The sequence below is a fragment of the Marmota flaviventris genome, chromosome 17 (genome assembly GCF_047511675.1).
Source record: "Marmota flaviventris isolate mMarFla1 chromosome 17, mMarFla1.hap1, whole genome shotgun sequence".
In the NCBI taxonomy this organism is placed as follows: domain Eukaryota; kingdom Metazoa; phylum Chordata; class Mammalia; order Rodentia; family Sciuridae; genus Marmota; species Marmota flaviventris.
In genome coordinates, this window is record NC_092514.1 from 67269453 (window position 1) to 67297015 (window position 27563).

The following is a 27563-nucleotide window of genomic DNA, read 5'->3' on the forward strand; positions in this document are numbered from 1 at the left end:
CACAGGAAAGGAAAGAGCACGGGGGATCTGCCAAGGACTGGGAATCCTGTTTTGGGAAGAGCCGGGGCACTAAGCGGATAAATGGATAAGTGACAAAACACTCCAGATTCGCTGTTTGCTACCACATTTGCTCGTACTTGACAAAGGGCCTATGGTTGGTTGGTCCCGCGACTCCCTCTAGCAGCCTTTGAAGAACAAACCAACTATCATCCCATTGAACAGAAAGCAACACGGAGTCTGCGCCCCGCTGCCTGTCCATCTGTCTAAGTCATGTTAGCATCTTCCCATTGACCCCTGCCCCACCCTGTCCCTCGACGCACACAGGCCACAGCCGACGATTCCTAAAAACTGTTTCCACCTCCAGGCCTTTAAATTATGAATGGAGCAAGAATGGTTTTTATTCCAGTCACATAGCAATTTAGAGAGTGGCCACAGAGAGCCTCATCATCTACTTTAGATTCTTTGTAAATGAAGGCTGGACGCGCTTAACTTCGCAATGTGATGTCTCTCCAGGGCTTTCGTGGTGGCCTCTCCGGCGCGAGCCTTCCCTGGTTCTAATACACGTAATTTATGCAATGGCAAGTTGCTCTGGCCTCCGTCTGGCTGTGTCTTAATTTGTGCTGATTTCCTTGTTAACAGGCTGCTGTAATGTCTGGCTCTGGGTTTCCAGTTCTGCTTTACAATGTATTCTCAGGCTTTAATGAGGACCCCTGTTGGCGAACTGGCCTGAGCCTGCCCAGATAGATTTGGGGAAAAACAAGAAAGCTTTCCAAATAACAAGGACATTTTAGTGCTTATTAATTAGTCCTCACCAAATGGAGTCAGTGGCCGGGAGAGGGAGGAGAAGGTATGTACGGCTCGGCGTTCACTTTTTTTTTTTTTGGTACTAGGGATTGAACCCACGGGCGCTTTCCCATGGAGCCACATCTTGAGACCCTTTAAAATCTTATTTTACGTATTATCTTTTTAAAAAAATTTTTAGTGTTTTAGATGTATAATAACTTTATTTATTTATTTATTTATTTTATGTGTTGCTGAGGATTGATCCCAGCGCCTACACGTGCTAGGCGAGCGCTTGCCACTGAGCTACAACCCCAACCCTAAAATTTTATTTTGAGACAGGGTCTCACTAAAAGTTGCCCAGGCTGGCCTCAAACTTGGGGTCCTCCTGTCTCCATCCCCAAATAACTGGGATCACAGGCGTGGGCCGCCACACTCAGCTATAGTTCATTTCTTAAGGCTGCACATTTTGGGGGGAGGCTGGTGAGTGGGTAATGTCAAGGCTTTCCAAAGACCTGGAAGTAAAGGAAATAAGATTTTTCTGAGAGTTAAGCTATGAACTTTAACACACCGCGGGGAAGAAATCAAGCCCAAACTGCGTCAGCTTAGGTGATTATGTGAAAAATGAGCCAACACATTTTTTCCAATTAAACAACCTGAGTTTCTCTCTTGGAGCCTTGTTTGCTCATTTACCAGATATTGCAGGGGCAGGCCTACCCCCACTCCCTGCCTGGGGCTGCAGACAGGGCCCTCAGCTCCATCCTTATAGAATTTATAGTCTGCAAAGCAGCTCGAGGCTCCATCTTCCCACCGTGACAACGTTGATGGCATTACTATGTGAGAGATCCCCAGGGCAGAAGTTAACAACAGGGGAGCCGGGATAAGATTCCAGCAAGCTATGGTTGTCATTGCCCAGGTGTATCAGTCAACTCAGGCTGCTGTAACAAATATCTTACCCTGGGCAGCTTATTTGTCTCTTTGCTACCAGGGAATGAACCCAGGAGGTGTGCTTTACCACCGGGCAACAGTCCCAGGCCTTTCTTTTTCTTTTTCTTTTTCTTTTTTTTTTTAATTTTGAGACAGGGTCTCACAAAGTTGCTGAGGCTGGACTGGAACTTGCAATCTTTCTGCCTTAGCCTCCCAGATCATGGGGATTATAGGCATGCACCACTGTGCCTGGTCAGATTGGGGGGCTTAAACAATAGATATTTATTTCTCACGGTTCTGGAGGCTGGAAATCCAGGATCAGGGATCAGAGTGTCAGCCTGGTTGCGTTGTGGTGAGCATTCTCTTCTGGCTTGCACCACCTTCTTGGCAGAGACAAGAGCACTCTGGCTTCCTCTTCCCACCTCCCCCACCCGCCCCTTTTTCTCTGTGATGCTGGGGATCAAACCCAGGGCCTTGCCCCTGTGCTCTACCACTGAGTCCTCTCTTTCTCTTTTAATGATGGTATTCATCATAGAGGCTCCACCTTCATGATCCCATCTAAATCTAATTAATTTCCAGAGGCCCCACCTCCAAATGCTACCACATTGGTGGTTAGGGCTGCCAGATATGAATTTTTGGAGAATGAAACCTTTAGTCCATAGCACCAAGCAAGAAGAAATGACAGTCAGTAGTCTTTGAGGCCAGGTATGGTGGCACACACCTCTAATCCCATGGATTGGGAGCCCGAGGCAGGATGATCACAAGTTCAAGGCCAGCCTCAACAACTTAGTGAGGCTTAGTGGTGATGTACCTCTTGGTTCAATCCCCAGGGCCAGGATGACAAAAAGAAAAGAAAAGAAAAGGAAAAATATAGCCTTTGAGTACCTCAGACCCATGGTCAGAAATCGATCCACAGTGGACAAAAGTCCCTTTGGCCGCCTAAAACTTCTCCACAGTCCACTTGAATGCCTCAGCATGAATGAACTTCAGCCTTGCCAAGGCAACCCGTGGACCCTGACTTCCTGTTTAACTTTTGCTCAGGAAGAAAACATGTTGACCACGCTGACACCCTGCCCCGGTGTCGTCCTGGGAAGTCAGTTGGGCATGGCATTCCTGTGTCTTTCTCAGGCTTCACGTGGTTCGTGTGCCTGTGAGTCAGGCTGTCAGGGGCTGGCACCAGCAGGAATGAGTCTCAGAGCCTCCCAGCCAAAGACCGGCTCCCGTAACACGATGACCTAGTTAATGTGACATCCTATGTGGGCGGCTCTGTCTTGGAGAGAGTGTGGGGGTTTGGATTGGCTGGGCCTGGGTTCCAGTTCTAGCTCTGTCATCTGTTTGCGGTCTCCAGTCTCCGCACAGCTTCGAGGTCAGACAGGCCTTGATGTGAGATGCAGCTGCAGTCACACCAGCCTCAGCTTCCTGGTCTATAGAATGGGAATTCGGATGGCTTTTTTTTTTTTTTTTTTAGAGAGAGAAGAGAGAGAGAGATAATTTAAAAATTTTTTTTTTCAGTTTTCGGTGGACACAACATCTTTATTTTATTTTTATGCGGTGCTGAGGATTGATCCCAGTGCCCTGTGAATGCCAGGCGAGTGTGCTACCACTTGAGCCACATCCCCAGCTCAAATTTGGATGACTTTTTAAGAAGGTTTCTTCTTCTTCTCCTTCCCCTCCTTCCCCTCTTCCTCTTCCTCTTCTCCTCCTCCTCCTTTTCTTTTGGCACTGGGGATTGAGCTCAGGGGTGCTTGACCACTGACCTCCATCCTCGGCTCCCCACCCCCTACCTTTTCTTTTAATTTGGAGAAAGGGTCTCACTAAGTTGCCCAGGCTGGCCTTGAACTTGAGATCTTCCTGCCTCCACCTCCCCAGTCACTGGGATTACAGGCCTGTGCCTCCATGCCCGGCCAGATTGTTTTACAAATTAGAAGAAATACATTCACGCATCCCTTAATAGAGATACATGCTGAGAAATGGGGCGTTAGGTGATTTCCTTGTTGCGTGACTATCATAGAGTGTCCTCACCCTAGCCAAGATGGCCACAGCATCACTAGCCATTTAAATAGGAGTGCTGTCATGTGAACGTTCTTCAGCAGGGCGAGACTGTATGCATAAGATGATCAGGGTGGGCTGGGAACAAGCTCGGAGGTGGAGCACTTGCCTAGCATGTTCAAGGCCCTGGGTTCCGTCACCAGTGGGGCCCAGAAAGATGCTGAGGGTGGTCGCTGTTTGATAAGTGGTGACGTTTCGCTGCTGTAAGAAAGACTGCAGCTGAGTGCCTGTTTGTCCTTTAGGTCTCCGCCTCCCCTGCACGTGCACACACCTGTCAGACCGTCTTGAGCCCGTGTGCTCCCTAGCATCTCATCCACCAAAATACACCCTCCCCTGCTGAACCGCGGGTGAGCTGAGAAGGGGCTCAGCCACTTAGGGTCACATCCCAGGCTCCTGTCCGACTTCACCTCCAGGGCAAGTGCCAGGACTCTGGTTGTAAGTGACAAAAATCCCAGCTTGGCCAGTGTAAGCAGCAAGGGGGACAAGACAGGCTCGGGAACTTTGGGAACTCAGTCCCAGAGTTTTTAGTCTGTGCTCATTTTTTGGGGAAGATGAGGGTCCCTTTGGGGCTACACCGTTTTGGCTGGAGGGGCAAAAAAAGGCTGTTCCTCACTCTCTGACTCGGCAGACCCTGGGTTTGGATTCTGAATACCCCTGTTTGGGTCTTGGGGTGTGGACCTGGTTGCCAAAAGTGGGAGGTTGTGCTTCCTGATCAGCCTGGAGGGCGGGGAGTTGGCGTCAGCAGCCCCACCCGTCCCACCGAAGGATCAGGAACCCAGGATGGTGCTTACGTCTGTGCTCCGAGGAGTGTCTGCATTAGACTCAGAGAAGGGTCCTGGATCGCAGAAATCAAAGGCGAGGGGCCACCCGTGGGGACAAGGGGGGGACTCTGTGACAGTGGTAGGTTTTGGAGGCCAGGAGGAATCTGGAAGGGCAAGGAGAGGGCAGAGCATCCTGGGCTGAGGCCCGCAGAGGCAGGGTGCTGAGCCGGAGGGCGCGTGGGCGTGGGGGAGGGGCAAGAGCCCCCCAGGCGGAGCGGCTCTTCCACCGTATTAGCTCCCCAGGGCTGCTGCACTCCAATGGAGTGGCCTCGAAACAGTGACCTCCCCTACACTGGAGGCTAGAGTTCAAGACCCCGGTGCAGCAGAGCCACACTCCTACCAAGCTCAGGGAGTGTCCCTTTCTTCTTCCAGTTTCTGGTGGCCCCAGGTATTTTGTGGCTTGAGGCAGCATCATTCCAATCATCGGAACTCCTTCCCTCTGCCTGACTCTTGTGTCTTTTCTTTCTTTCTTTCTTTTTTTTTAATTTGTTCTTTTTAGTTATGCATGACAGTGGGTTTTGACATCTCATACATACACGGACTATAACTTCCCATTCTTGTGGTTGTACACGGTGTGGCGTTTCACTGGTGGCATATTCAGACATGAACATGGCAAAGTTCTGTCTGATTCATTCTACCATCTTTTCTGTGCCCATCTCCCCTCCCTTCCCTTCATTCCCTTTGCTTAATACAGTGAACTTCTGTTCTTCCCCTTCTTATTGTGTGTTAGCATCTGCGTATCAGAGAGAATATTTAATCTTGGTTTTTGGAGATTGGCTTATTTCACTTAGCATGATAGTCTCCAGTTCTGTCCATTTTCTGGCAAATGCCATAATTTTATTCTTCTTTAAGGCTGAGTAATATTCCATTGTGTATGTATACCATAATTCCTTTATCCATTCATCTATTGAAGGACACCTAGGTTGGTTCCATAGCTTAGCTATCAAGAGTTGAGCTGCTGTGAACATTCGTGTGGCCGTGTTACTATAGTATGCTGATTTTAAGTCCCTGGGGATATGCCGAAGAGTGGAATAACTGGGTCAAATGGTGGTTCCATTCCATGTTTTCTGAGGAATCTCCATACTGCTTTGCAGAGTGGTTGTACCTATTTGCAGTCCTACCAGCAATGTATGAGTGTACTTTTTTCTCTACATCCTTGCCAATATTTATTGTTACTTGTATTCTTGATAATTGCCATTCTGACTGAAGTGAGATGAAATCTCAGTATCGTTTTAATTTGCATTTCTCGATTGCTAGAGATGTTGAATTTTTATTTATATAATTGTTGATGATTGTATTTCTTTCTCTGTGAATTGTCTGTTCAGTTCCTTTGCCCATTTGTTGATTGGGTCATTTGTTTTGGGGTGTTAAGTTTTTTGAGTTCTTTATAAATCTTGCACCTATCTGAGGTGCAGGTGGTAGGGATTTTCTCCCATTCCGTAGGCTCTCTCTTCATGATCTTGATTGCTGACTCTTGTGTCTTCACACGGTATCCTTCTCCAATCTCTCCCCTCTTCAAGGACTCACTAACTTACTAGACCTTCAAATGATTTTTTTTTTTTTCATTTTGAGACAGAGTCTTGCTAAGTTGCTGACGGCCTTGCTCAGTTGACCTTGAACTTGTGATCCTCCTGCCTTAGCCTCCCAAGTTGCTGGGATTGCAAGCATGGACCACCGTGCTGCACTCAATGACCCTATTTTGAAATAAGGTCACGTTCTAAAGTTCTGGGGGATAGAACTTGAGCATCTTTTTGAGGGACACGGTCTAACCTATCGTGGTCAGCAGTGACTCCGAACGCTGAGAAGGTAGGTTAAGGCAGGGCATGGTGGGTCACGGTGACCAAAAAGAATGAGTCACCGAGGACGGGAAGGGGAGCTGACTGGCCTGGCTGGAGTGCTAGAATGGATTAGGGAGAGTGATCTGGACAAGGACCAGGTGGACCCGAGTACCGTCATTGGGATGAAGTGAATGAGGGGCCGCTGTGTCGAGTCTTGCACCAGCGTGGGTTCAGGTCTGAACCCAGGCGTGTGCGTCATGCCTCTGGCCTCCCATCCCTCTGCCTCTGGGACTTTCTTTATCTCCTTTGCCGGGGCTCCTTTTACTTCACACTCTTCACACTGAGCCGAGGGTGGGCTCCCTGGCAGAGAGGGCCGTGGTTTCTTCCCTGCCACTGCCCAGCCTGAACTAAACCCGAGCCTCCCAGGTGACGGAGTCGTGCGTGCGTGTTTGTGTGTGTGTGTGTTGGGGGCGGCAGACAGACCAGCCAGGGGAGGAGTGTCCGATGGTGGCTTCGGGTCCACGCATCCTGTTGCTGCAGAGACCATCTCTGGTGTCGGCAGAGAACCCACGTAAGCCGGCCGGCGTCACCGCCCTGGACAGCCCAGCTCTCGGGGTAGAGCGCCAGATTCCAGCTGCCCTTGGAGAAGCCGCTTTCCCGGGGGTCTGGAACCGAACCCCAGGGCCGAGGAGGGACTAACCCTAACACCCCCCCCCCCCCGCTAGACGAGGGGGCAGGGCATGCAGCAGGGAGATATGTCTATGAACAAGATAAGGTCTGATAAGACAAGGGCAAGGGACAACACAGATCAGGGAGTGACCTGGTCAGGGAAGCCTCTCCAAAGAGGTGAAATGTGGACTGAGACCCAGGGGACAAGAAGGGGCCAGCCACGTGGAGACCAGAGCAAAGTGTCTGGACAGGACACGAGAGGAGCCCGAGGCAGGAAGGAGTCGGGGTGTTGTAGGAAGAGCCACTGCGACGGAGGGCGGAGGGGAAAGAGCTTTGGGAACGTGAGGTTGACGTCAGACGGGGTCCAGAGCCTTGGGGTGGCAGGTCTCCACTTTCCTGTTGTCATGTCAGACATGGAAATCGGTGACATTTGTGCCCCTTTTCAAGGACTTCCATCGAGTGTCCTGGTGTGAAGGTGGCCCACCTTGGGGCTCCAGATGGGCTGTCTGGTCCCCACTCCCGGGGCTCCCATACTATGTGCAGAGGGGACTGCTTTCCCTGGAGCCAGAGCCGGTCTAGGACAGCCCTGGCACCCCCTGGTCGCTCTGGGCCCCACCTGGTTGCCCGGTGCTGAGAGGAACACTATCCCATAAAACCCGTGCCCCGTGGGGGCCTCTCTGATGCCCTGGTTCCCTGGCTGAGAAGTTCTGATGGAAGGTCCTATGACCATGGAAATAACTTTGGACTCACTTTGATTGCAGTGAGGACTCATTAGAGGCTTTCCAGCCAGGGCTAATGCTAGCTGCTGGCATTTATAAAGATCGCTTTGGCTGCTCCATGGAAAATCGGGGGCCAGGAGAGCTGGCCCCGCGCCAGACCACGGTGTGCGTGGTGGCCCTGGGAAGACAGAGTGGAGGTGGAAGTCGCAGCTTGGGTTAGGACATTCGTATTCGTAGGTAGGTGGAGAGCAGAGGGTCATTTGGAAGTGGAGTCGATGGGACATGCTAACAGTTTGGCTGTGGGGAGGGACGGGGGAGAGGGAAGGACAGATCACACTTGGACTTGAGGAACTGGGTGGGATCTGGTGTTGTCTCCTGAGACGGGAAGCTTGCCAAAGCAGGAACAGGTGTGCAGAAGCGGGTAAAGAGGAGAAGACACACTTACTGGCTGGCCAAGGAAGCTGCCACATGCCACGTGGGGGTGATGTCTGGGGCTGCAGGACCTACTCCCTGGCTCTGGGAAGTCCTGGCTGGGTCCTGGCTGACACCATTGTGCAGGGCCATCTTTATGAGCCCGCGGCCGAGGCAGTGTGCAGAGAGCTGCACTTAGAGGGACCCTGCCTGGTTTTCTACTGTGCTGTGGCCGTGTTGAAATGCTCAGGGATGTTCCAATACGGGGTCCTGGTTTTCATCTGGTCCCGGGTCCTGCATGTTGTGCTGCTGCGGTGGGTAAAGTGGTGGTTCCCGGGAGCTTGGCGGTCCCTCAGAACTACAGATCCTAACGGGAACGAGTCCAAGGGCGACAGATGCACATGGCTTAACCTATGTGAAGTGCCCGGAGGAGACCTGGGGTGCAGGAAGGGTTCCATCAGCATCAGCCGAGAGTGATGAGGATTAGCAGAAGGACCACTGGGAGTGTGAGCGAGGAGGGTCCTCGTGCTATAGCCTCGAGGGGCACGGAATAGACATGAGGGGACGGAAGAGCGGGTGGAGCCGTGGGCGGAGCCGGGGCTGGAAGCTAAGGAGAGCTGCTGTCTGTCTAGGACACAATCCAGGGCCCAGGATCTGGCCCCAGGGGTTTGGTCCCTGTGGCCCCAGATGCTTTAAAGAAACCTGTGCCCGGGAAGGTCACCTCAGGCACCTGGAGATTCAGAGAAGAAACACGGGACGGGGTCCTTGCAAGCCTCCAGACTCAGGGCCAGGAGGGAGGTGCCGGCGGGCAGCGGGGTGTTGCTGGAGCTGGGAGCCCGTGGCTCCCTGGGCTCCGGAGTGGCCCTCACTCGGCTCCTGCAAACCTGGTGGTGCTCCGCGGCCCAGACGCCCTCCCTGTCCCCATTCTGTCAGATGGAGGCACCGCCTGGCCGCCTCCAGGAGTGTGGCTTCAGGGGCCGGGCCGGCTTCCAGAAGCGCAGGGCTGGGATCTCAGCGTGATTTCCGTGTACCAGGAGGATGGCCCTTCTTTGCTGTTTGTCACCTTGAAAAATGGTGTCAGGGTGTCACTGGAGAAGAGATGTCACCACAAGATGGTCTGAGGAGTTCTCTGATGGGGGGCTGGGGAACTGGGGGGAGACCAAGGACAAGTGGGGTCCTTGGTGAACATGAGAGGGAAGAGCTTCAGCACCCATCAGTCAGAGATACAGATTGATTTAGGAAAGCAGATCAAATTCAAGGGGGCACGCGGGCGCTCGCTCTCTCTCGCTCTCTCTTTTTGGCACTGAGGCTTGAGCCCAGCACAGTACTTTACCGCTGAGCCACATCCCCAACCCTTTTACTTTTTATTTTGAGATAAGGTCTCCCTAACTTGCTGAGGCTGGCCTTAAACTTGGTGATCCTCCTGCCTCAGCCTCCTGAGTTGCTGGGATTACAGGTGGGAGTCACCATGCCCAGCAGAATGCAGAGAATGGAGAGAGAGAGAAAGAGAGAGAGAGAGAGAGAGAAAGAGGGTGGTGGTGGGGGAGGTAGGCTTTTGGGATTCCCGGTTCCGCTTTTAAAGGAAACAGTGAGGGGTAGGCATGGGGAGGTGTGTGGGCATGAGTTTAAGGTCTGGTCATTCTTAGGATCTTTGGGCTGACATAGTCTCCATTATCTGATCAATATTAATACAATATTAAAAGTCCTCTAAATGACACGTTTCTTAAAATATCCTATTTCTCTTTGCTTAATGTATTTTTTTTTTTTTTTTTTTTTTGCTGGGCTAATAAATAGTGTCCAGCATAATTTTAATTAGTGGGGGACTTTATAGGCACTCTGAGATTTACAGATTCCCCAGAAACCTGGGAGTGACGGGCCCAGGAGGGAGACTGGCTTGGTGAGTGGTCTGGCGGACCTGACGGCGTCTGGGGCCGAGGCCTGGGTCTCTGTGGCAAGACTTGCCGTGTTCCACAGCAGCAGAGAAGGTGACGTCGGTGTCACCCGGTCAGCCCACATTTGACAGCCCCTGTTCTGTGCTGTGTGGGGACGTAGGCCTGGACCGAGCACCACCCGGTGAGAGCCGGACGCCCTTTTGCTGACTGACAAACTGTCCCCACACTTAGCTGCGGTAACAGCCGTGTTCTCAGAGCTGGGATTCTGTGGTCGGAATCCAGGCCCCTCTGGTTGGGCAGTCGTCCTTTCCACACGAGTCGTCTGCGTGGCTCGAGGGATTCAGCAAGCAGTGGTCAGGCTGGGAGATGTGAAGTGGCCTGGCTGTCATCTCCATGGCAGCGGCATCCTCTAGGGTCACATGACGAAGCACCTGCAGGTGTCCTCTCAGCACGGAGGCCTCAGGGGAGTTCCACTTCTTTTTTTGTTATTATTATTATTATTTTTTGCTCTACTAGGGATTGAACCCAGGTTTGTTCTATCACCAGGTCACACTTGAGCCCAGGAGTGCTGAGTGCCTGGGCCATACGCCACCCCCACCCACCCCACCCCCGTGTCTTTTTTTTTTTCATTTTGAGACAGTGTCTCGCTGATCTGCCCAGGTTGGTCTTAAACTTGTGGTCCTCCTGCCTCAGCCTCCCGAGTAGCTGCCGTGGCCACCGTGCCTGGCCACTCCCACTTCTTATCGGGTGGCTCACAGACTGTTTCCAGAGAGGACAGTGGCTGGGTGCGGTGGGGCGCACCTGTCATCCCAGCAGCTCAGGAGGCGGAGGTGGGAGGATTGCAAGTTCAAAGCCAGCCTCAGCAATTGAGCGAGGCCCTAATCAACTTAGCCAGACCCACAAAATAAAAAAAAAAAAATAATAAACAAGAGTTGGGGATGTGGCTCAGGGGTGAAGAGCCCCTGGGTTCAATTCCTGGTACCAAAAAAAGAGGAAGTAGAAGCTACCAGTTTTGTAAGACCAACACCATGTCATTTACTCCCATGTTAATCTACCAGCCAAAGCAGTCACAGAACTTGTCCATATTCAAGGGGAGGGGACACAGACCCCCACCTCTCAAAGGGAGAATGTGTGGCCTTTTCAAATCTGCCCTAAACATAAAAGCAAATAATTACAGCCTGGATGTGCCGCAGGGAGCATGACTGGGGGGGGGCGGAGCGCTGCTTCTGTGCGGCACGGGTCGCCCCTCCTCGCTATCGCTGCTCCGTCCCTGTTTTTTGGAATAAATGAATGAAATGACAAATGACCCCCTTGGTTATAAATAAGCAGCTTTTTCATCTGAGACCTTAATGGGCCTCCGGAGAGGTTCTCTTTGGGTGTTTTCCTTTTAGTCTGTTTTTAAACAAAATGTTACTTATATAACACGAAATTAGCCATTTTAAGCTGTTAAAATCATTAGCAACTCGGTGACCTTCGATACCTTCATAATGTTGTGTAATAACCACTTCTGTTCAGCCTCAGCACATTCTCATCACCCCAAAATAAACCCCCACATCCTCACAGTCACCTCCCAGCCACTTTCCTCTACCCAGCTCCTAGCACCCACTAGTCTGCTTTCTGTCTCACTGAATGACCTATTCTGGATATTTCATATAATTAGAGTTATACAATGCATGGCATTTCATGTCTGGTTTCCTTCACCCATGTGAGAGAGAGAGAGAGAGAGAGAGAGAGAGTGTGTGTGTGTGTGTGTGTCACAGTGCTGGGGTTTGAACCCAGGCCCTGCATAGACTAGGCAAGCACTTTACCATTGACCTATACCCCCAGCCCCCATCATAGTGTTTTCTAGGTTCATTTACGTGGTCACACAGATCACTACTTCATTCCTTTTTTTATTGCTGAGTAATATTTCACTGTATGGACAGATCACATCTGTTTATATCCATCCACATATGGATGGGCATTTGTGTTCTTACCTTTTGGCTATTGTCAGTAGCACTGCTGTGTATTAAGATTTGTTAGAGAACCTGATTTTGATTCTTTTAAGGGTAATTCCTAGGAATCGAATTCCTGGGTCACATAGTAATTGTTCTATAAGATTTTAAAAATGGCTTTGCTTTATGATCTCTAGGTTTGCATGTTTTTTTTTTTTTTTTTTTTAATGAAAGAAAAGAGAGAAAGCATAAAAGCAGGAATCCGCTCTGCTGGCCTGGAGACCTCACGGCCCTCTGGGTCATCCTCTGCAGATGTGAAGGTCATGGTGAAGGGCAGGGGCCCTGGGGTCCTTCTTGCCTTAACCAGACTGGGGCATCTTTAAGGGGTGTGCGAATGTTAGAGACTCGTAGGAGTTTACCTTACAGGGGTCCTGGGGACCAGAGAGCTTGCATAGGTGAAGCCCCGTGGAGAGAGTCGGGGATGCCGGGTTTCAGCCTCCTGCGCCTCATCCCGAGACCTGCGCCTCCCTTCTGCCCCGTGAGGTGGTGAACTTGCTGCCAAGCTCCTACACGTGTTGAGGATTTGGGAGACTCGCCGCGTTTCCAGCCACTTCCCCCTGCCCTGCAGGCCCAGCTCGCCCCGTCATGGCCCCGGGCCTTCTGGATTCTGGGTCTCCATAACTTGAAAAAACCTTTTAATGTTACAAATTTCAAACATAAAGAAAAACCAAAAGAATAGTAAAATAAATACCAGCATAGTCATCCATGGTTAACGTTTTGCTGTTTCTGCTTATAGTTAACTATGAATTAGGTATTTTTTTTCCCCTCTGAATCACTTGAAGGAGGCAAACACCATGGCCCTTCATTACAAACTCTGTAACATGCATCGCTTAAGAATAAGAGCATCCTGGCCTGGGCGCAGGGACACACTCCTGTGACCCCAACTCTTCTAGAGGCCAAGGCAGGAGGATCCCAAGTTCAAGGCCGGCCAGGACAATTTGCAAGACCCTGTCTCAAAATGAATTTTTAAAAGGGCTGGGGATGTAGTTTAGTGGTTGAGCACCCCTGGGTTCAGTCTCCGATACCAAAAAAGAAGGAACAAGAACATTCTTACACATGCCCATAATACCATTATTATCCTCGAGTTAATAATAATTCTCTCATATCAGTCCACATTAGCACTTATTTAATTATCTCCCAAATGTGTTGTTGGTTTATTTGAAGTGAGATCCAGTTAAGTATCATGTGCTTATTTGGTTTAGTCTCTTAGTTTCCTTTAACATAGAATATTACTCACCTCCAATCCCTTTTTTCCCAAGACTGTGTGTGTGTGTGTGTGTGTGTGTGTGTGTGTGTGTGTGTAAGAGAGGGTGGGGTGGGGAGGGAGGGAGAGAGCTGCTGGGGACCAAGCCCAGGGCCTTGTGCATGTTAGGGAAGCACTCCGTTACTGAACTACACTTCCCAGCCCTATTTATTTTATTGTGAGACAGGAGCTCACTAAATTGCTGAGGCTGGCCTCAAACTTGCGACCCTCCTGCCTTAGCCTCCCACATCTCTGGGATTACTGGCGTGTACCAGTGTACCCAGCAACACCAACTTTTGGAAGAGACTAGACTAGTTGTCTTGTAGAGATGCCTAGGTGCCAATTTTGTTCAGTGACTTCCTTGTGGTGTCATTTAATTTGTTCTATTATCTGTATTTCCTGTAACCTGGAAATTAGGTCCAGCATTTTGATTAGATTCAGTTTAATTGTTTTTGGCAAGAAAGCCTTGATCTTATAAACTTCCTAATGCATCCCATCAGGAGACATACAAGGTCAGGGGGCCCGTTATTAGTGCCTCTGAATCTAATCACTTTGTAAGGAGGTAATTGCCAGCTCTGTCCAATTTATAAGTGACCCGAGGGTGACATGGTGTGACAGTGTGAACACCGGCAGCCACCAGTTGTCAATTATTCTATGGGGGAGATTTTTGCAAAAATGGTGTCTTGCCAAGCGTGCGTCCCTCCCTGTGACTGGCTGCTGTTCTTCCGTGAAGGAGGGCCTCTCCCTGTCACCCAGGGATGGCCGAGGGTCATTGCAGACGGTCAGCCTCAATGCCTCATTCTGTCCCTTCAATTATGAAGTTTTAGGGTGGGAAGTTAGGATCGTGGGTTCTTCTACCAGGACAAGTGATTTCTTTTCAGTGTCAATGTGAACTTAGGATTTTTATCCATTCATCGCTTATAATAATTATTCTTCTGGTGCCCAGATTGCCCCAGATTTAGCCAGCAGGAGTCCTGCGAGCTGGCTGCTAGGTCCAGACTCCCTGGTGTTTCCCTTCCCCAAAGCTGGCATTAAATATTTCTCCACATAAATTGGATTATTTTTATGGTGGGATGGTGTTGAGAACAGCGCAGTGTGTAGGTGTGTTGATGGCTACTGGATATTAATGTATGGCTAGGAAATAGACGCTTTTAAAAATCATCAGTTCAAAATGACATTTTTACATTATAGGGTTTCTTCCCCCTTTTTATGGTATCTTCTTTTACCTTTGATTACACTAAAAACCTTGGCTCCTGTTAGAAACGTTTATATAATTTCTTAATTGCTGCCAGGTGCCAGGTGTGGTGGCGCACACCTGTGATTCCAGCTAACTGGAGGCTGAAGCAGGATTGCCAAGTTCAAGGCTGGCCTCGGCAACTTAGTGAGACCCTGTCTCAAAATAAGAAATTAAAAGGTCTGAGGATGTAGCTCAGTGGTAAAGTGCCCTGGGTTCCATCCCCTGTACCACAAATGATTAAAATAAATAAATAGCTTATTTGCATTACTATATAACTGAAACAGTTTTAAAATCCCATTATTTCTACTGATGATACAGCAACCGAGTGAGGTTTAAGATTTTCTTGGAATTTTAAAAACTTATGTCCTTAGGTGTATGTATATAGACTAAACATGTGCTAAGATCACTTTAAACAATTCTTTCCTTTGGTAGTCTTTTTGGAGGTGGGGGGTACTGGAGATTGTACCCAGGGATGCTTAATCACCGAGCCACATCCCCAGGCCTTTTTATTTCATATTTTGAGACAGGGTCCTGCCAAGTTGCTGAGGCTGACCTTGAACTTGGGATCCTCCTGCCTCAGCCTCCTGAGTCTCTGGGATTACAGGCATGTGCCACCATGCCTGGCCCTCTGGGCAGTCTTATTAGCAATGTGTTACATAGTAGGACTCATTTGTTTCAGTTTGTTTATTACAGGATCTTCTTATTTTTCCTTTGTGATTTACTTTTACTTTTTTTGGGGGGGGGTGGGTCCTCACGGATTAAAATCAGGTGCATTCAACCACTGAGCCACACCCCCGGCCCTATTCTGTATTTTATTTAGAGACAGGGTCTCCCTGAGTTGCTTTGTGCCTCACTGTTGCTGAGGCTGGCTCTGAACTCATGATCCTCCTGCCTCAGCCTCCCGAGCTGCTGTGATCTCAGGTGTGCGCCATGTGCCCGGCTTTACATTTCAACATATCAAACCTGGATACTGTGTAACCGTCCCACTACCCAACAGCACAGCCAGAGCATCGTCCTCTCACCTTTCTCCCCGCCCAGGCCATTTCTCCTGCCCATCTATGGGAAGCCACTTTTTTTTTTTTTTTTTTTAATTAGCCTCTGGTTTATCTTCCAGTGTTTTCTTTTCGAAAGATAAGAGCATCCTGCTTCCCTCCCCTGGGGATGCTGTGCTTTTGGTTTTCGAGGGGTTCGTAGGAGCTCCGTTTCTTACCAGCCAGTCCACATCCCACCTCCTCTCTGGAGCCATGTCTAGCCCTTGAAGTTTCGCCGTGTTCTTTCCACCGTCTCAGTCCCTGGACATCCCTGCCCCATCTCCCACTGTCCCTTGCCCTTCGGGGTGTCCTGACTACAGACTCTCGGGCATCGCCTCTGCACTCCTGTTGATCCTTGCTACCAAATGCCTTTGCCTCCGGAGCCACTGCTGCTGTCGGTCATCTGTAGCAGCAGCTCGGGTTGGTGGACTGGCCCTTCCTAATCCCTCTTCCAGGCTGATGCCAGTCACCAGGTGACCAGCCATCGGCTGTCATCAGTCACTGACCCCTAAAGATACAAGGAGCTCAAGACTCGTGTTAAGATGGTCTTTCCCAGCGTGAGTCCCCCGTCTTCTGAGTCTTGCTGGTTTAACGAGTAAATCTTTTTTCCTGTGCCAGCAACGTGTCCTGTGATCACGGAGCCCGTCTGGAGCTGCGGGTCAATAGACGTGGTTCCCTAATGCCAAGGAGACTGCGTGTTCCTTAGGGCCGGGCAAGGGCCAGAGTTCTTCTGTGTTCCTCCACAGTGTCTGAAGCAGGGCTGGACAGTTCTTGTTGTTGGCAGTGGCTGCGATCTGCCAAGTCACAGTGAACTCCCAGTTAGAGAATGCCGAGTCCCGGCTCGCCTGTGTGTCTGCCCGCATGTCCCTAGTGGTTCAGGGCGTAACCGGGTTTTATGTGTGTTTCTGCGTAGAGACACCTTATTTAATGCATTCGCTTTTTTTTTTTTCTTTTGTGGTGCTGGGGATTGAACCCAGGGCCTCGTGCAGGTAGGCAAGCACTCTACCAACTGAGCTATGCCCCCAGCCCTAATGCATACATTTTTGATTCACATTGAACCCCCAGGTGATAGCGTTACAGCTCATTCCCCAACAAAGCTTCCCTAAAGGGCCCGTTTTCTGTCAGACACATGGCAGAAACATGTGAGGCTTAGGAACCCGAGACAGCACCTGAGTGCTGCCGGTGAGTGACATTTTGCATCATGGAAATTACCAACAAAATGCACAAACATGCAGAAACGGTGGCCCTCAATAGAACAGGATGCTTGTTTACAGCCTGAGCTGAACTAAGAGGGTTTCGGGTCACCTTGCTTCACTTCAGCCGGGAATGTGCACAGCAGGCAACTCAAATTATTTGCAGGTCTGCCTCTAAGTGGGAGTGACCTTAAAGAGCATCTAGTATTGATTTTTGGGTTTAGTGAGTAGGTGGCTGTGAAACATAGAATTTATAAAGAAAGAGGATGGACTGAATAGGTTGAGTTAAACAGATTGGCCTTAGCTGTGTGACCTGGGACGAGTGGCCTTACCCCTCTGGGCTTCCTGTCCTTCCCTGCTCCATGACTGGGTGGTCTTTAAACTTTTCCGCAGCCCTCGACTCCTGAAATTGAGATGGCCTCTTCCCCCCACCTGATTCGCCGGCGGGTCCTGATTGCCTTCGTTTCTCCGCAGGTTTGTGGACTTCCACGCAGCCGCCTCCACCTGCTCGCCCTCCCGGGCCTCCCTGCTCACCGGCCGCCTGGGCCTGCGCAATGGAGTCACGCACAACTTCGCGGTCACCTCTGCGGGGGGACTCCCGCTCAACGAGACCACCTTGGCGGAGGTGCTGCGGCCGGCCGGCTACGTCACCGGGATGATAGGTACCGGGCACGCGTGTCGCCGCCTGGCCCCGGTGGCTCTGCCCACGTCCGCTTTCTGCTTGCAGCTGAGGGTGGCTGAAAGGTCCCCTGGGTGGAGTGAAGCGGGCAGGGATCTGTCCTCCACCCCTAGGAGGAACTTGGGGGTGAGCGGCTGCCCTCGTTAGCTTGGCCACTCGGGGCAGGGGCGCCCGCACCTTCGCTCTGCCACCCCTAGCGTCTGGCTCCTGTTGTCCCCCTCCTGGAAGCCTCAGCCCCTTGGCCCAGGGAGGGGACGGGAGAGGGGAGGTGGTGCCAGCCTCGCTGCCCACTTTTACCACGAGAGCAGATCTTTCTCGGCCCGAAGAACTGCGCTGAAGTCTTGCTGGCCCCAGCTGGTCACCTGGCCTCCAGGTGCTGGGAGGTGGAAACTGGGCAGGATTCTGGGATGGCCTTGGCCTTGGGCAGGGTTCTGTCCGGGGCAGGATGAGTGGGGACGGACCGCAGGCTAGGAGGCCGCCTGGGCAGTGCTGGCCTTGTGGTCCCAGCGCTTCCTTTCCTTTAGGACATTTTTAGGCGCCTCTTACTCAGCATTTATTAGGAGCTGGGGCCTGGGAGAGGCTTGTCTTGTCTTGTCTTTCTTTATTTTTTTGTGTGTACCAGGGATTGAACCCAGGGGTGCCTAACCCCTGAGCCGCGTCCCCAGCCCTTTTTATTTTTCATTTTGAGACACAGTCAAGTGGCTGAGGCTGATTCTCAAACGGTGATCCTCCTCCTGCCTGTGCCTCCTGGGGGTTTCTTTGCATCAGAGCCAGAGCAGGCCTTTGAGATGATCATTTCCCTGTTGGGTAGCAAAAGAACCAGCCTCAGACTGGAAAAGGCCCACTCCATGTGGCCTGGCCACCTCCTCCAGCGTCTTGCTTCCTGTCCAGTCTCCCTGCAGAGGCCAGGACGGCCCAGCAGACCCGCAGCACGTCAGGCTGCTGCTGCTTGTTACCCACAAGGACCCGGGTCCAGTGGATCCCTGGCTCCCTCCTCCACAGAGGAGTGGCACAGGAGGCTGTGCCATCAACCATGGGGACTGCCGGGGTCCCAGGGAGTGGGCCCTGGAGCTCCCGGGTAACCTGCAGGAGGTTGCTGTACGGAGCAGGGCCTGCCGCCTCTGGCAATGGCAGCTCCTCTGGGCTAGAGAGTCCCACCTCCTTTCACAGGCCTCCAACTGGAGGAGGACATTGGTTGTCCCAGAAGGGCAAGTCCCAGAAGCCCCAGTTGTAGGAGGAAGGGCCAATTAAGGTCCAACCTTCTCCCTTCCCAGTCCCCTCCTCCCTGTACCCTGAGGTATAGTTGTGCTAAGGACATCAACCCCAAGAGGAGGTGCGTGGGGCTCCCGCTGGGGGCCGGCTGTTCTTACCAGACAGTTACATGCATCCATTTCAGCCTCACTGCTGAGGAGGGTTTGGTCCCCAGGCCGCCTGACTCCAACAGCCCGAGCTGCAGCAGGGGCTGCGGTCTTGGGAGCCGGTGTCCTGCAGGGGCCCCCAGCTTCTCCATGTCCACTGTGCCTGTTAGCAACAGGCGGACAGCCTGCCATTTAGCCACCCCACCCCCAAATCACTGCGCTCTCCGTGACCTAGAGAGGATATGTAAGCCCCTCCCTTTGTTGAAATCATGAATTAAAGTACAATTATAGGAAAAATTAAAAACCTGTCAAGGAATACTGAGATCCTTTACATGTCTCACACTCCGCCTCCACTCTCGATCATTTTGCCTGGTTGTATATTTGGCCTAATTTTCCTTCCTGTCCACGTTATTTTATATTTCCGTGTGATTCAATTTTACATATTTATTATCATTTAAAATAATTTTTAGATTTTTAATGTAATTTTATACTTCCATGTAATGTTTAATCCAAGCATCCCATACAATGCTTAACCCATTTTCCCCAGTTTTTTGTTAAAAAAAAAATTTTTTTTTCCAATTGCTATGGAGCAATTGTAAGAAGGGAGTTCTATAATGAACTCTTACAGACTCTTTATTTGTGCATTTGTCTTTAAAAGCTACTTGGGGATCCAGACACAGTGCGCACACCTGTAATTTCAGTGACTTCAGAGGCTGGAGGCAGGAGGATCACAAGTTCGAGGCCAGCCTCAGTAATTTAATGAGACCCTGTCTCAAAAAAAATAGGGCTGGAAGTGTAGCTCGGTGGTAGAGTGCTCCTGGGTTTTATCCCCAGTACTAGGGGAAAAAAAACCAAAAACATAATAAAGATAGCTGGGTAGTATTCACTGAGGCCACGTTAGATAAATCCCTTAGCCATACTCCTTGGCTGCTGTGACTCTCCCCCTCCTCTGAGTCCTTTATGGCCACCACTGTTAGATCTTTGTATCACATCTGTTTCTTTGCCCCCTTGCCTTGGGGGCATTTCCCAGGGGGCTAGTCCAGAGTGGAAGGAACAGATCAGAGGCCCCGACATTGTCAGGATCGGCTGCCCCTTGCCCAATTATCCTCCTAGAACAAACACACTTACAGAGCTGGGAGCCAAGGTTTCTCATTTGCTGCCCGGTAGGTGTCTCGGCCCTGAGCTGCTGCGGAGGCTGCCTCTTCCCTGCCGCTACTGGCTGCTGATGTGGTGAGAGAGGAAGTTGTCCAGCTCCTCTGGACATTTCTGAGACTATGTGGCACAGTGCACCTGCTTCCTGGGCCACCCTGTGCCTTGGCCTGGCCCCAGCATGGGAGGCTGCAGCAGAGGGCGGCTCTGAAGCGGCTGTGTCTGTAGGGCGTCGGCTCAGATGGCTGTGCCCTGGGCTCTGGGGGGTGGCCTGTCTCCCGCTTTCCCTAAGGCTTTCCTGCCTTGTGGTCACCGTTGCTTGCTGTGACCCCGCAGGCTCCCCTGGGTCTGGTCCCAGAAAGCAAGCTTGGGTCTCGTGCACGTTGGCAGGCTGTCTTTGCTCCTCAGTGAAGGGCAGGGCCAATGGAGGTCCGAGTGTGTGGTCAGCCCCTCTGAGGGCCTGGGGTCTGCAGGAGTCCCTCTGAACATCTCTGTTTTGTTTATCAACAGGCAAATGGCATCTTGGGCATCATGGCTCTTATCACCCCAACTTCCGTGGTAAGAATTGCTGGGGGGAGTCATTACTTGGGAAACAGAAAATGAGGCTGTCTGGGTGAAGAGGCCTTGCTCGCTCCACGCATCCCGTCCTTGGGGTCATTCAGCCTAGGTCAGGACACCTTTGTTCACAAGGCCACTTGGGTGCATCTGGGGTGCCAGTGCTACCCCATAGCCCCCCAGCTCTCTTGCCAGCACCTTCCTGACCCCCTTCCTTGCTATCTGGTGCCCCATTATCCACCCATCCATCTTCATGTCTCCCGGCTCTTTGCACCTCAGGGAACATCAGACCTGAGAGGTCCCAACACGGCTGCTCTGGAAAGAAGTAAAAATTGTCCCCTGGGTTTGCTGAAGCAGGGGCTGCAGGTCCCTGTAGGGGTCACTGCCTCTGGCTCCTTCCTGCTGCCCTTTCCTTCTGACCTCTCCCCCTTGACCTTGGGGAAGAAGGTCAAGATGAAGTGGCCAGAGCCGATTCTGTGAAAATCCTTGGCCGAATGATGGATCCCCTCAGTGACCAATTCACCAAGATATTAATGGTTTCCCAAAGTCCTTGGTGGTCTCTTGGGTCAGTGCCCCAGTACACAGCCAGGCTTCTCCCCAAATCTGGGGTCAGAGGACACCCATGGTCTAGACCAGGGGTCCCAGTAGACCTATGGGCTGACTCCAAAAAGCTCCCTGTTTTTGCAAGTAAACTTTTACCGAAAGCAGCGGTACTATCTGTGCACGGGTTCTTTACGGGGGCTTTTGTGCTCAAACAGTAGAACTGAGAAGCCACAACAGAGACCATCTGGTCCATAAAACCTAAAATATTTACTGTCTGACCCTGATCTCGGCTCAGCCTGACATTAAACGCAGTAACATTTCAGGGTTGTGTTGTTTACCTGTGAGGCATCCAAAACATTTGCGCAAACCAGGTCAGCATGGAACTTGCCTTTTTTTTTTTTTTAATGGTACAACTAACATTTACTAGTCCTTCAATGTATACCACCTACTGGGTTAACAAAGATCTACCGTCCAAATTCAAGGAGTGCAGCGCCACTGGGGAAGACCCGGGTCACCCACGCCTATGAGAAGCTTGCAGGGTGCTGCTCTGGGACTAGGGAAGGAACGGAGGATGGGGCGGGTGGGACTTGCCGGGGACTGGGGGTTCCCTAGGAAACTGCCCAGCACTGGGCTGGGCAGGACTGACTCGGCTTCACCTGTGAGAGAGCAGAGCAGGGAATTCCAGGCAAAGCCACCAGGGCGTGAGGACGTGGGAACTGGAGGTGACTTGGTTAGTGTCGGAAAAGTGATCTGGGCAGGTGGGAGGCCCCTGGAGGGACGGAAGGAAAGCGGAAGGCAGCCCTCCCTGTTCTCCAGGCCTGGCGTTGGAGACCCCGGGTGAGTGATAGTCTTCCTGAGACTGGAGTTCCGTCCACCTCTAAGGAAATAGAGAGAGCCGAGGAACTCCCCGTGATTGCATTCTGGTTGGCCACTGGTTTTACCCTTTGGAGAGAGGGTTGAGCTTCTCTCAAGGGAGGATGTCAGAATAAAATGTCCACACAAGCCATTCAGGTCTCCCACATCCTTCTCTCCCTGCCCTGCACACCACCCCCCAGCCCCGATCCCATCGGCCCTCCCAGGCCCATCCTTCAAGAAGCATTTGAGACTCCTGCCCCGTCCCAACCCGGCCTCTGCGTCGGGGAGCAACTTCCTCTTCCGACTCCCCTGCCCGTCTCTCAGGGCTTAAGCTACACATCTTATTTCCCCTTTAGATGGAAAGTCTCTTGAGGATAGGATTCATTTTGTTTTTTCCTCTTTACGTGTCAGGTGCTTAGTAGGTTTTCACCAAATACTTACCTGAAGGTGTCCGTCATTTCAGTATGAGTGTTAGACAGTTCATTTCTCTCCAGTTCCTCCCAGCCTGGGTTAGCTGGAATCACAAGGTGTTTTGCAAAAGTAGTCTTATAGCTGAACCTCGCAAAGTGATTTTTCTTTGCATACTTCAAAAGGATATTAATCAAATCCACTTTTAATTACATACTCCAGAGCACTGCAATATTAAACCATGGGATATTAAATTCTTGTCCTGGGTGTGAGAAGGCAGGCGTACAGAGAAGCAACGGAGCTGGGGTGCTAACGGGTTGGTTGCTTCTGTTCCAGGTTTTGACTACTACTTTGGGATTCCATACAGCCACGATATGGGCTGTACTGATGCCCCGGGCTACGACCACCCTCCTTGTCCAGCATGTCCACAGGGCAACGGCTCCCCGAGGTAATGCTCTCCAGCACGCTGGCTGTGGGCTTCAGAATACGGGGAAGCCTAAGGCTGCGGTCCATCCAGAGTCAGCAGGAGAAGCAGACAGGAGATTTGTAAGACAGCGAATAAGACAGAGTGTGTGTCCAGGGCAGACTGAAATGCATTGCTTGCACTCGAATGCAAAGAGGAGAGACACAGAATATTTCTGATGGAATTTTCCAAGTTCCTTGGATTGTTTAGCTCCAATGGGGAGAGACTTCTGCTGCCAAGGTCTCACACAGGTGGGGCCTCCCTCCTCCTCGGCCTCCTGGCTTTGCTCCTGGGCCATTCACCTGGCCCAGACATTGGACATAAGGAGAGAGGGAGGGTGGCAGGGAGAGAAAGTACACAGAGATCCTTTTGAGCTTCTTTCCGCCCAGAGCAGTTGGCCAGAATTCTGACATCGGAATGTCATGAAGACCCTAAATGGTGTTTTAAAAACATGTTCAGTTAAAAAAGTGCTCATGATATAACTGTAGGTGAAAAAGGAAGAGGCGAGTTATCAGAAGGATCTTCACCACCTCTATCTCCATATTGTCAAGAGCGACTGCAAAGAGATGTGCCAACACGTTAACAAGGGCTCACTCTGGTTGTCCAGCTAAAGGGTCTCATTTCTCCTTTCTTCTTTTGTTTCCAAAATGTTTTCCAATAAGCATCCATGTAGTTATGGTCAGGGAAAGGTAATTAGTTGGGCTTGGTGGCACACACCTGTAATCCCATGCCTTGGGAGGCTGAGGCAAGAGGATCTCAAGTTAGAGGCCAGCCTCAGCATCTTAGAACTCTAGCAAGACCCAGTCTCAAAAAATAGAAAGGGCTGGGGATGTAGCTCAGTGGGAAGGCACCCCTGTATTCACCCCCAGTACCCCCCTGAAAAACAGATCCTAAGCGGTACTCAGGTAAGGCGTCAGCACATGCCCTTTGCTCCATTTGTTCATAGGTCGCTCTGTGGTAATTTCTTAGGTCACAAGTGTCTGGGCCACTGGAGTATGTGAGTCTCTGCTGGTTCATTAGTAACAACAGTTAATATAATAATGGCTGTTTGTTGAGAATTGTGACATTCTAGACATTCCTTCCGCTTAGCTCTGATCCACATGACCACTGGGTGAGGTGGGTGTTCACCCTGCCCTCACAGAGCTGGGGAGAGAGAGGAATCAAGATTCTAGTCTGGTTCTCTGTGAGTTCAGGGCCTGCATCCTCCATGCGTGGTTCTCAAAGGCGGGTGTTGGACCGGCACTGTGGATCTCATCTGGGTGCTTGTTAGAAATGTAGAAATTTTCCAGGTGTGGTCGCACACCTGGGGAATCCTAGCTACCCTGGAGGCTGAGGCAGGAGGATCGCAGCCTCAGCAACTTAGGGAGATCCTGTCTCAAAGTGAAAGAATAAAAAGGACTGGGATATCGCTCAGTGGTAGAGCACCCTTGGGTTCCATCCCCATCACACTGCGCACCCCCCCAGATGTAAATGATGGTGGAGTCGTAACAGATAACAAACAGCTGAAAAATTCAACCCCAAAATGGAATTAGCATGACAACACCCAGCAGTAAAAAAAAAAACTGTGCTCGGTCTGGCCTCACCTCCTGAGCCTCTCTAACGGGGTTTGCATTCACATAGGCAGAATAGGGAGTTTCAAATTCTTCACAAGTTTCTGTCTGGGCTACTTCTAGGCCTCTAACACTGCATTCCCCGAGCCCCTTTCTTCTCCATGCTTCTCATCTTCCCCCTCGTTCTCTGAGGGGATCGGGGCAGAGGACTTGAGTATTTCCTAAATTCCTGTGCAAAGCATCTGTTACCTCCTTTCCTGCTCCTGGGGCGCTTCAGTAAGGAGACACCGGCAACCTCAGGTCATGACCATGAGGCTCGCTGTGGGAGCATTTAGTCTCGAGAACCCAGGGCAGAATTTGCTATTCCAGGGAGTTGTTATCTATTGGGCTCCTCTGCCCCCTTTTCCCTCATTTGTTAAACTTTCTCCAGATTCTTCAGACATGGTTCAGAATTAAAATTGCCCAGCCCTTCTTATATCCCCTCCTGTCCTGACACCTGGTGTCCCGGGAATTCCTGACCATGGACTTGGGGCATACCAGATGTCGCCCGGCTACACAGAGTTAGTGGAGAAAGCCGGACAGGGGGCTGCTCATTGGCTCTGGGACTCTGATTGAAATAAGCTGCCCTGGTCAGACCTCAGTGGATCTCCCTGAAAAACGGGAGCAGTAACATTCCCTGCTGGTAAGCGTGTCGGCGTCCCCGAGTCTGGCCAGCCTTTCCAAGAACACAGAGATCTATTCCAAGGGAATGGGGGATAGTGCTCTCTGTTGGTTTTACACCTGGGGGAGATGGCTGACTGGCAAAATCACTTGCAGCCAGCCTGTGCGGTGTTGTGGGTGCAGTCGTTGCAGTAAAACCTTTCAGGCTCCTCTGTGGCTCCTGAAGTCGGGGAAATGAAGACTTCCCTGTCTGTGGCCTCCACACAGGAACCTTGAAAGGGACTGCTACCCGGACATCGCCCTTCCTCTCTACGAGAACCTCAACATCGTGGAACAGCCCGTGAACCTGAGCGGCCTCGCGCGGAAGTACGCCGAGAAGGCGACCCAGTTCATCCAGCAGGCAAGGTGAGGAGCCCACCTCCCCGGTGCTGGCCCGTCCCTGCCCACCCCTGCATGCACTGTGTGCCCTGACCTCAGCCCCACCAAGGCCATGGCAGTTTTGTGGTGTAGCCCAATAAAGAAGGATGCATGCATGTCTCCTGTAGGTAAAACGGGAAGACTATCCCCCTGGAACCTCTCGTCCTGGTTAGAAGTTCCTCACTGATGTTTCTAGCATGTTTCTGGGAGTTCTCACGTCTGGCTTTGCTCATGTCCCACAGTCAGGATTTTTCTGTCTTTCTTTACCAGACTGGAGGCTCCTTCTGGAGGAGGGTAGGGCCTCCTCCTCCATTTTGGGCACATTTGTTGAATTCGTCAGTTAGTGAGGTGTATTAGTTTCCTGTTGCTGCTGTAACAAATGACCACTAATTTAGTGGTTAAAGCAACAGTAACTTCCTCTCCTGCAGATCTGGAGGACAGATGTTGGAAATGAGTCTTTAGAGGACTAACATCAAAATGTCAGCAGGGCTGCTGCTTTCTGGAGTTTCCAATGGAGAATTTTTCCTTGTCTCTTCTAGCTTCCATTGGCTGCTGGCATTCCTTGGCTAATGGCTGCGTTATTCTGATCTTGACTTCTGTTGTTCCATTGCCATTTACACATCTGTTGTCAAATCTCCCTGGCTCCCTCTTTTAAAGACACTTGTGATTGCATTTAGGGTCCACCAGGAGAATCTAAGGTAATCTCCTGATCTCAAGATCCTTAACATAATTGCACCTGTTAAGTCTCACCTGCCATATCAGGCAACATTTCCAAATCCAGGAATTAGACCCCAGGTATCTTTGGAGGTCATCATTCAGCCTGTCAAACAGGGTTACACATTTCTGCATCTACAGGGCCCAAAAGGTAACCTGAAAGAGCAAAGCAGGCTGAGTGGGAGGCATTAAGGAATGGCAGGGCCTGCGGTGAACATGTAAGCTACACCCCATGTAAGGGAACAGCTGCCCGCTAGCTCCAGCTGCATAGTGGGATGGATGGGAATGTGAGCCTGGATTGCCAGGTATTCCCATTTCCAAGAGAGACAGGATGTTTAGCTCTCATGTGAAATCCCATGATCTTAAAATGTCAGAACTTACAAATTAAAAATAACGAAAAGCAAAAAAACAACACCCGCGCCACAGCGTGTCTCTAACACACCCTGCGTGTTGCGAGGCCTGCTGGTGTGCAGCCTCTGCCTGGTCAGAGCCAAGAGTGACCCAGTGAGTGCTCATCTTATCTTTCCTTCCAGATTGTAAACTCCTCAAGGGCCATGGAGTCATTTCTGTTAGGTCCACAGCCTCACCCTAAAGGAGAGAAAAAAAAAAATGTGCCGCATGACCATCTGCTCGTGCAGAATCAAGAGACTCCCCTGTGGATAGGGGTCAGCTCTGCTCCTCGGATGTGCGAGGATCTTCCACCCTTTGCTCAGCCATGTTGGGCTTTTCTGGAGAGGAGAGCCTGGGGGAGAGTGGGCAACGAGGGAGACCCAGTGATCAGGTTCTCTTGATGAAGCAATCCACGGCTGAAGGCCTGACTCTCAGGAGCAGCCCCTGAGGGCCTTCAGGATCACACGTCAAGGGTTCACCTGGACTTTTTTGAGAAACACTGTTGGTTTTTCTCAGATTGCTACTATAAAAAGGGCCAAGTCCCTTCTCCCCTCGGAAGAGTCAAACGTCCCTGGAACTTTGAGATGGTTTTAGGCTGTCATGTTACCACGGCCAGCGGATGCTTCCTGGCAGGTGGGGACAATCTTGCTTTTGCAATGTCTCTAACAACACAGGGATATTTTTCTTCTCTCTCTCTTTTTTTCCATCCTTATCCCCTCCACACACACTCCAGCTGGGGGATTGAACCCAGGGATGCTCTACCACTGAGCTTTTTAATTTTATTTAGTCTTTTTAATTTTATTTATGGCTAAGTTACTGAGGCTGGCCTTGAACTTGTGATCCTCCTGCCTCAGCCTCCTGGGTTGTTAGGATTACAGGCGTGCACCACCACATCAGGCCTCAAACAGCGCAGGTTTCTGATGGGGAGCTATGGCTGGGGACCAGGGACTATTTAGTGCCTGCTGTGCCGTGGGCACGGTACCTGGACATTCACCAGTTAATGAATGAGTTAAGACGCCCATGAACTCCGTTCTCCTTATCAAATGAAAAAGAGTGAAGACTTTGCTAATTCATTCAT

At 51.0% G+C, this 27563-nt stretch overlaps 1 protein-coding gene across 3 annotated transcripts in view; it reads left to right on the forward strand.

Annotated features, from left to right (window-relative positions):
- Positions 1 to 27563, forward strand: part of Arsg (arylsulfatase G) — a 116907-nt gene that overhangs the window by 48832 nt on the left and 40512 nt on the right. For all 3 annotated transcript variants that reach the window (XM_071603511.1, XM_027946319.3, XM_071603512.1), the window contains exons 3-6: positions 17219 to 17406; positions 20441 to 20488; positions 22628 to 22739; positions 25232 to 25369. In XM_071603511.1, the coding sequence (XP_071459612.1) occupies positions 17219 to 17406; positions 20441 to 20488; positions 22628 to 22739; positions 25232 to 25369 (486 nt within the window). The remainder of the gene's footprint in view (positions 1 to 17218; positions 17407 to 20440; positions 20489 to 22627; positions 22740 to 25231; positions 25370 to 27563) is intronic.